This window comes from Thermobia domestica, chromosome 6 (genome assembly GCF_964235325.1).
Source record: "Thermobia domestica chromosome 6, izTheDome1.hap1.1, whole genome shotgun sequence".
Taxonomy (NCBI): domain Eukaryota; kingdom Metazoa; phylum Arthropoda; class Insecta; order Zygentoma; family Lepismatidae; genus Thermobia; species Thermobia domestica.
In genome coordinates, this window is record NC_137459.1 from 135,289,358 (window position 1) to 135,299,759 (window position 10,402).

A 10,402-nucleotide genomic window follows, 5' to 3' on the forward strand; every position below is an offset into this window, starting at 1 on the left:
TTACGGGTAAGATAAGTGCTTTGGTACCTTGATTTTGATTGGATGATAGAGATCACGTGATTTTAGGTCCTAGGATTTTTGAAATTAGGGTGTCCTTTCTGATGTATACTTTGGTATCTCGATTCTGATTGGTTGATAGAGGTCACATGATTTTAGACCCGCCACACAGTGAACAGGTTACATGGGAAAACCCCTCACTTATTTGTTTTATTTTATGTGTAAGATGCGTGTTTTGGTACCTCAATTTTGATTGGTGGATAGAAGTCACATGATCTTACCCCCCCCCCCCAGTCCATGAGGGAAATACAGAGCGATATGACGGCGATCCTGGATTTTAGAATTTAGTTCCCTTTTTATGGTTATGCGTAAAGTTCCCATGAAGGGTTCAACCTCCTCCTTAAATAACCCTTTTTGGTATCATGATATTGTACTGAAGTTTACCTTAAATATTATCGTTCTCTTTGACAGATAAGATGATTACCAGCTTTTTTACCTTGATGGAGATCCTGTCCTTGAATTAGTAGCCTATGTCTCTGGAAGTAACAATGGTGAAAGAGAGGTGTCGCTTGTAGATTTCTTATAACACATTGTTGTGAGTTTAAGCGATTTTTTAAACGCTCAGTAAGCGCTTCATTAATGGAAACAGTGTTGCCAGATTTTTCTTACCTAAACTGCTCCGATTCTTTTCGAAACGGTTCCGCAGAGTACAAGAAATTTTAAACTAAAAATTTTTTCGAACTAAAAAAATTTCAAAACTAAAAAATTTTAAACAAAAATTTTCAAACAAAAAATTTTCGAACTAAAAATTTTGAAACAAAAAAGTTTCAAACAAAAAATTTTCGAACCCAAAAAAAAATTCGAACTAAAAAAATTGAAACAAAAGTTTGTCGAACTAAAACATTTTTAAAAACAAAAGTTTCGAACTAAAGATGTAAATCACATCTAAAAATTTTCAAATCAAACTTTTTATCGAACTAAACTTTTAAAATTTTCGAACTAGAAATTTAAACCAAGTTTAAGAAAAAATCCTAAGAAATGTTTTTTCAGGAATCGAACTCAGGTCTTTCAAACCAAAGATGTGTATGCTAACCGCTTAAATGAATTCGGTTTTAATCGATCTTGGTGGGTTTCGAACCATGGTCCTTGAAAAGGATACACATATACTTTAAGAAAATAAATCTGACAGTGTAACGCTTCTCAAATCAAACTTTTTATCGAACTAAACTTTTAAAATTTTCGAACTAGAAATTTAAACCAAGTTTAGAAAAATCCAAAGAAATGTTTCTCCAGGAATCGAACTCAGGTCTTTCAAACCAAAGATGTGTATCCTAACCGCTTAGCTATGAATGAATTCGGATTTAATCATGCTTGGTGGGTTTCGAACCATGGTCCTTGAAAAGGATACACTTATACTTTAAGAAAATAAATCTGACAGTGTAACGCTTCCGTTCGTGGATTAAAATAAAATGCTGATAGACTTCTTTGTGTGACGACATAGAAGCACATATGATTGAAAAATGCAAACGTCAGCGGATCGCATTACTTTTTGTTTTACTACGAACGTGTCAGCATGATTCATGAAAAAAGCAAACATTGACATTCACGTATGGAATATGAGGAAAATGAAATGTCGTCACAGTTACGACAAGTAGTGACATGTAGAAATCATTTGGGATCGGAATTGCGATACTATTGAGAAACGTGAATGACGTCACGATCGATTGTTACACATCGTTTTGGTTCGTGATTCATGACAAAAGCAGCGAGCGTTTTGATTGGTTCGTTGTGATGTCATTTTATAAATTTCCTCGTTTCTGATTGGCTGACGGTGACATCGTTTTCGCAGCGACCTAAATAAAAATCTAAATTTCATTTTTCAAATCCTACACCGCTCTCAACTATCGAGTGAGAAGGTTTGTTTTTTAAAAGTGTCTTCATTTAAGAAGCTTTACTGCACCGACTTTGTGTTCATTGAATTTGAGGTAAGTTCAGTGAGATTTTATTTTTCACACAAGATTCGAAAATCATTTTTATTTTATATTTGTGGGTGGATCACGAATACACTGTTTTACTTTTAGTACGAAATATTTAGACTATGAAGAAATTAGTGGAATGGGAAAGTGGGAGTACGAATCAGGACCCCCACACATTAGAAGTAAGCACGATAAATGATCTGGTTTAGCGTCCCTTCAGCTTAATGTTGAATGTGAACTCCCGTCGGGAATTGAACCATGGCCAAAGATGCGTGCGCTTAGTTTTGAAAAGAATGCATTACAGAATATTAAAAACTATGCCTGAGAATAATATGGTTCGATACCCTTTGAAACTATTGTTTTAGTTTAGCGTCCCCTTCAGCTTAACGTGATATTCGAGCAATCGCCCGGGATTGAACCAAGGCCAGAGGTGTGTACGTCAACCATTTAGCTTAGTTTTGAAAAGAATGTATGACAACGCGTGAGAATATTAAATTTCAGAAAGCTTGAGAGCGATCCGATGTGAAAAGCAAACCCACCGAGGATTGAACCAGGGCCTTCCACATCCGAAGCATGTACGCTAACCGCTTAAATAAAAAAGAGTGCATGAATATTTGGTTAAAAGATTTACGCTATACAGATTTTGTTTTGACAATTACGTATGTGTTACGTTAATGTTCGGTGAATCTCTTCAACTTGCAAACGCATCATTTAAAGGTCGTTGTGAGTAGAAAAAAAATGCTTACGCGTGCTTTATCACATCTCAGTACTGTTGAAACATTCATTCATTCATGCATTCTTTTTATCACTATAGAATGGTAGGTCAGTTGCATGCTGATGTAATGGTCTCAAGTTTGACAGCAATAAAACACACATTTCAGTAACATAATTATTTAAAAAAAACTTTAATTTCTAGTACACGTGCTTTCATAAGGAGATTCTGAACGCCTCCGTCAGGGAATCAAACTCAGGACCTTTACATGAATTACTTAGTTAGGAATTTATCATGAATGTTATGATTTCCTGTTTATCAGGTGATTAAGATTTTTCTTTCTTCTTTTCTTTTGTAGTAAATTCACGCTGCACAATTCCTTTTTTCCCATTACATATTTGTTTTACCGTACCTGTTTGTTGTTTTCATTTTTTAACCATGGCCGAATCGGGTTTTACTGTTCGCAATGAAATCACTCGTCATTATAGACGATTTATGTACGTTTATGTATTATGAGGTGTGTACGTCAACCATTTAGCTTAGTTTTGAAAAGAATGTATGATAACGCGTGAGAATATTAAATTTCAGAAAAGGCTTGACATGCCCCCGACGTGGAAAGCAAACCCACCGAGGATTGAACCAGGGCCTTCCACGTCCGAACCATGTACGCTAACCGCTTAGTCACAATAATAAAAAAAAATACACTATACAGATTTTGTTTCGACAATTACGCATGGGTATCGTTAATGTTTGATGAATCTCTTCAACTGCAAACGCATCATTTAAAGGTCGTTGTGAGTGAAAAAAAAATGCTTACGCGTACTTTGTCACATCTCAGTACTGATGAAACATTCATTCATTTCATGCATTCTTTTTATCACTATAGAATGATAGGTCAGTTAAATGCTGATGTAATGGTCTCGAGTTTGACAGCAATAAAACACACATTTCAGTAACATAATTATTTTTTTAAAAAAAAACTTTGATTTCTAGTACACGTGCTTTCATAATGAGATTCTGAACGCCCCGCCAGGAATCAAACTCAGGACCTTTACATGAATTGCTTAGTTAAGAATTTATCATGAATGTTATGATTTCCTGTTTATCAGGTGATTAAGATTTTTCTTTCTTCTTTTCTTTTGTAGTAAATTCACGCTGCTCAATTCCTTTTTCCTTACACATTTATCGCAATTGTACCTGTTTGTTTGTTTTCTCCTTTTATTAACCATGGCCGAATCGGGTTTTACTGTTCGCAATGAAATCACTCGTCATTATAGACGATTTAACATTGAGGGCAGAATGCTCGAAATTCAATTCAACGCACCACCCCTAGGAACCGATATCATACAGTATGTACATAATAGTTTCCAAGCAATGCTGGACCATTTGTTAGCCAATGTCGACGATGAGGCGATGGTTGGTTTATCAGTAATATCACCACGCAACACGAATAAACCATTTTGGGTGAGTTTTCGCCAAGCACGAAACCTGACACTGGAAACGATGTGGGCCTCGTTCGAAAGAGTGTTACAAAGTAACAATGCATTTCTCCTGCACGAGCCATTCACCGTTCATTTTCATCGTGTGGATATTCGAAGAGGATACGGATATGGAGATCGTTTAGCACAAGGAATACTTCAAAATGAAGAATTGTTACGTTGCAAGCGTGGGATTGTACGAGTAAAAAATCAAGATTCAAGGTGTCTGGCGTACGCCCTTGTTATTGCTATTGGCCTGAGAAAATACAAGAATGTAGATGTGAAACGATATTGGCAATATCAACGCCAATCGAAATGTATTGTGGACCAAGAAGTCGATGCGTTATGTTCAAATGCAGGAGTGAATTTGGATCATGGTGCCAGTGTAAATGAAATTCGACAATTCCAGGCATACCTCAAAGAATATAAAATTACAGTGTATACCAGTTTCTCAGGTCGTGACATCATGTACGAGGGACCGAACGATGAAAATCGCACTCCCATAAATTTGATTTGTTTGGCTGGCCATTTTGACATCATCCAATCTTTAACTGCTTGTTTTGCAACCAAGTTCTACTGTGAAGCGTGCCATAAAAAATACAGTGAACGTAACAGACATGTGAAAAATTGTCCTGTAACATGCTCCAAATGTTTACAGAGACCTCTATGCGACAAGAACCAAACGCCGATATTATGCAACGACTGCAATCGTCAATTTTACGGCGAAGAATGTTTTAATAATCATTGTAATATTGTATATCATCGTGGGGAACCTGTATGCAAAATGGTGAAGCAATGTACTAGATGCTACAGAGTATATTCTTTTGTACGAAGTGGACAACGACTTCATGATTGCAATGAGATCTTTTGCAATGTTTGTAAGAAGATTGTTCCAGGATCCCATCAATGTTTTATGCTTCCTGATCGCCAATGCTTGAAACCTGGTGTTCCTTCACTCATGCACGCAAAGAAAGCCTTGTTGATATTCTATGATATAGAATCTATGCAGGACACGAATATTGGCGATAATACGTATGTACACATTCCAAATTTATTGGTTGCACAACAAGTATGTTATGCATGTGTTGAAAACAATAATATCCAGCAGTCTTGCAGTACGTGTGGTCAGCGCCAGCATATTTTCCAAGGAGAGGATCCAGTTTATAATTTTCTCCAGTACTTGCGGGAACGTCGTCCCAATATAAATAGGATTTTCTGTGTCGCGCACAACGCTAAGGGATACGATGGACATTTTATCCTAAAGACCATGGTAGAACAATGTCAATGGAGACCTGACGTCATATTAAATGGGACCAAGATACTGAGTTTAACGTTGAATAATCTGACGTTCATTGACTCGTTAGGCATTAAGTAAATTGGCATTAAGTAAATTGTCAAAAGCGTTCAATTTACCCGCAACCAAAGGCTACTTCCCGCATTTCTTCAACACCAAGGAGAATCAATCGTATATTGGACCACTTCCAGAAACAAAGTATTATGGTGCAGATGAAATGGCCGTCGAAGACAGAAACAAGTTCATGCATTGGTACAACGATCATCGTAATGACACGTTTGATTTTCAGAAAGAAATTCTCAAGTATTGTATTCAAGATGTCAATGTACTGCGACAAGCATGCGTTTCGTTTATGACGTCATTTGAAACAGAAACCAAAGTGAATCCCTTCTTGGAGACGATCACGATTGCCAGTGCTTCCAATTTAGTATTCCGCCGGAATTTCCTTAAACCCAACACCATAGGAATTCTACCGGCACATGGCTATCGATGGAGAAGTACCCAATCGATCGCTGCAATGCAATGGCTGGCCTACATTGAAAAAACCGAAGAAAAACAAATCTTACATGCGGCCCGACAAAAAGAAGTGTTTATTGCGGGATTCCATGTTGATGGCTACTACCAAGATCCTGAGACGTTAGAGGAGCACGTCTACGAGCATGCCGGCTGCTTTTATCACGGATGTAAAGTATGTTTTACTACAGGCCGTAATCAGCCCATCTACAGCAATCCAGAAGACACCATGGAATTCCGTTATGAACGAACGCAAAGAAAAAATGCAAGACTGCGTGAATTGGGGTACATTGTACATGAAATGTGGGAGTGCGAATTTAATCAGTTCTTAAAACAAAATCCTGCAATGGCGACGTATCTGAAGAATCACCCGTACATGAACCGCAGACCATTAAATCCAAGAGATAGTTTTTTTGGAGGAAGGACCAATTGCGTGAAATTGTACCACCAAGTCGACGAAAAAGCGGGGGAAGTAATAAAATATTTCGATATTGTCTCGCTTTATCCTTACATAAATAAGTGTGCTAAATACCCTGTAGGCCATCCACGAATTTATCTACAGGGTGATGAAAATATACCACCAATAAATAAAGTCAATGGTCTAATCAAAATGTCGATATTACCAAGTCGCCATCTTTATCATGGTCTCCTGCCTTACCGATGTAACAAGAAACTACTCTTTCCACTGTGTGCTGCGTGTGCCGAAGAAATGAACCCAGACCCTACAGCAACGTGTACGCACAACGATCAGGAGCGATGCCTCACTGGAACATGGGTATCATATGAAATCCAGAAAGCAGTAGAATTAGGATATCAACCAGTGGAAATTTTTGAAATTTGGGATTATGACATTGAACAATATGATCCCATCACGAAAACAGGTGGCTTGTTCACGGAATATATCAATACATTTTTAAAATCAAAAATGGAAGCGTCTGGCTGGCCCAGTTCCTGTGTGACCGAAGAAGACAAATCAAAATTCATACAAACCGTCCTGGAGCGTGAAGGTATTGCATTGGATCCGTCCAAAATTGAAAATAATCCTGCACGAAGAAGTTTATCTAAGCTTTGTGGGAACTCTCTATGGGGAAAGCTTTGCCAGCGTACAAACTTTAGCCAGACCACAATTATTGATCGGCCGGAAGAATTTTATGAAAAACTCACTTCCCCCGACATTAAACTCCATCAAATTGTACCCATCAATGATACGATGTTGTATGCGTTCTGGGAGTACAATGAACATGTGCCTGTTCAAAACCGAAACACCAATGTCGTGTTAGGTGCATTTACAACATGTCAGGCACGTCTGGAACTGTACAAGTACCTGGAAATGTTGCAGGAACGTGTTTTATATTTCGACACGGATTCTGTAATATTTACGGAGAAGCCCGGGAGCCAACCATTGAACCTTCAACGTACTTGGGATGCTTATCGAATGAGATGGAATCTTACGGACCACGAGCATACATCAAGACATTTGTCAGTGGAGGACCAAAAAATTACAGCCTAGAAATATACAATCCGGATACCAACGTCACCAGCTACATATGCAAAATTAGAGGATTTACATTAAATTACAATGCAGGACAACAATTAAATTTCAACACGCTAAAAGAAATGATTACAAATCAATGCCGTGGACAAGTCACCATCACTATCCCCCATAAGATATGCAGGACCAAAGACCATACCATCGTCACACGCAAAGAAGAAAAAAATGTACAGTATCCAGTACACAAAACGTCGATTTAAAGTATTCAATTCCTATGATACGGTTCCGTACGGGTACGTTAAAAAACAGAAGATGGAACTGGAAAAAGAAGATGAAGAAGAAAAAACTGTAAATACCCAATAAGGCCGCCATTTCTTTTTTCCTTTTCCTTTTTCCCTTCCTTAACCACAAAGCAGCAACACCAAGAAGAAAATGAAGTACCCACAAGAGTTCATAAACCATCAACACAACCATCAGTGGAAGAAATGCAGTCATCTCGTATCCAAGGAGGAACCTTGACCATAAAGGAGCAACACCAAGAAAAATGCAGTACCCAGAAGAGTTCATAAACATCCATCGGTGAAAAAAATGCAGTGATCCTGTACCCGAGGAGGAAGATGAGCCTAAGCACATCCATCATTTACGAGTAAGTTTTATTTCTCTCTTATCAATATTGACTCATTTTTATTGTTTCAGAAAAAAGAAAATCTTAAAGTAATCCGTCGTTTCTTCTTTTTCTTTACAGGATACGGCTACAAGATTCGAAGATGATGACGCGTCCAAAATATTCATTAACTAGATCCTGTATTTATTATGTTAATAAACATGTATAGGAAGACCACATACCTTTCGTTAAATACAACAAGTTGAAAAAAATATGTTTTATTATTTCTCGAAACCCTGAACACTTGTTTTCAAATCATGGTAATCTTGAAAATTTAAGGTGAAAAATATATTCAAGATTTGGTTTACACGATTTTGTTCGAAAAATAATTAAAGAATTTTTAGTGTCCAAAATTTGATTTTTAATTTAGTTCGAAAAATTTTTAATTTGAAAATTTTCAAATGTGGTTTACATCTTTAGTTCGAAACTTGTTTCTAAAATTGGTTCGAAATTTTTTTAAAATTTTTAGTTCGAAAAATTTTGATTTGAAAATTTAGTTCGAAAGTTTTTAGTTTAAAATATTTTTCGAAAAATTTTTAATTTTTTTAGTTCGAATTTTTTTTTGGGTTCGAAAATTTTTTAAATTCCTTTTAGTTCGAAAATTTTTTGATTTGAAAATTTAGTTCGAAAGTTTTTAGTTTAAATTTTTTAGTTCGAATTTTTTTGAAATTTTTGTTTCAAATTTTTTAGTTCGAAAATTTTTTGTTTGAAAATTTTTGTTTAAAATTTTTTTAGTTTTGAAATTTTTTTAGTTCGAAAAATTTTTTAGTTTAAAATTTCTTGTACTCTGCTGAACCGTTTCGAAAAGAATCGGAGCAGTTTAGGTAAAAAAAATCTGGCAACACTGTTTCCATTAATGAAGCGCTTACTGAGCGTTTAAAAAATCGCTTAAACTCACAACAATGTGTTATAAGAAATCTACAAGCGACACCTCTCTTTCACCATTGTTACTTCCAGAGACATAGACTACTAATTCAAGGACAGGATCTCCATCAAGGTAAAAAAGCTGGTAATCATCTTATCTGTCAAAGAGAACGATAATATTTAATGTAAACTTCAGTACAATATCATGATACCAAAAAAAGGGTTATTTAAGGAGGAGGTTGAACCCTTCATGGGAACTTTACGCATAACCATTAAAAAAAAATCCCGGTCTAGGATGGATCGCCGTCATATCGCTCTGTATTTCCCTCATGGACTGGGGGGGTAAGATCATGTGACTTCTATCCACCAATCAAAATTGAGGTACCAAAACACGCATCTTACACATAAAATAAAACAAATAAGTAAGGGGTTTTCCCATGTAACCTGTTCACCGTGTGGCGGGTCTAAAATCATGTGACCTCTATCAACCAATCAGAATCGAGATACCAAAGTATACATCAGAAAGGACACCCTAATTTCAAAAATCCTAGGATCTAAAATCACGTGATCTCTATCATCCAATCAGAATCAAGGTACCAAAGCACTCATCTTACCCGTAAAAGGAAACGAATTAGTAATGGATTTCCCCGCAAGGGTAAAACATGACGTCGTACCATGTGACCTGTTCACCGTGTAGCGGGTCTAAGATCATGTAACCTCTATCAGCCAATCAGTATCGTAGTACCAAAGTACTCATCGAAGAGGATACCCAAATTTCAAAACCCAGGGTCAAAGATCATGTGACCGCTATCAACCAATCAAATTCAAGGTACCAAACCACTCATCTTACCCATAAAAGGGAACGAATTTTAAAAAAAGTCCCAAAGCCTAAGATCACGTGACCTCTATCAGCCAATCAGCATCGTGGTACCAAACCATTCATCTTACCCGTAAAAGGGAACGAATTTCAAATATCGCAGGGTCTAAAATCACGTGACAGCTATCAACCAATCAGAATCACACATTTTACCCATAAAAGGGAACAAATTAGTGAGGGATTTCCCCGCGGGGTGACTCATGACGTCATACCACGTGACCTGAAAATTTGAATTTCCCGCGTGGGCGGGGCCTAACGTCACGTGACCTCTCTCAGCCAATCAGAATCGAGAAAATTTTTGCTGACTCAGTTCGCCATAACGGGGCCACTACTACTATGTACATATACAATTTTGTATATACAATTAAATTTAGTGAATTCAACATAATTCTAGGTTTTAGGATTATTTAAGGATTATTGGGTGGAGTGTGGAGTGATTCTAAGTATTGTTGAAATGAAATGAAATGAAATCTTTAAGTTTAACGTCCCATGGTTATGCCGGTTAGGCTAAAGGAGACGGTGATAATAAGAAATG

The 10,402-nt window shown here is 36.9% G+C and overlaps 1 protein-coding gene across 1 annotated transcript; it reads left to right on the top strand.

Moving 5' to 3' along the window:
- The first annotated feature begins 5,571 nt into the window (after window positions 1–5,571).
- Window positions 5,572–8,320, top strand: LOC145687724 (uncharacterized). The gene is made up of 2 exons (XM_081761177.1): window positions 5,572–8,108; window positions 8,208–8,320. Exon 1 carries the CDS (start codon window positions 5,675–5,677, stop codon window positions 7,478–7,480), a length of 1,806 nt encoding a protein of 601 aa, XP_081617303.1. The 5' UTR covers window positions 5,572–5,674; the 3' UTR covers window positions 7,481–8,108; window positions 8,208–8,320.
- The last annotated feature ends 2,082 nt before the right edge of the window (window positions 8,321–10,402 follow it).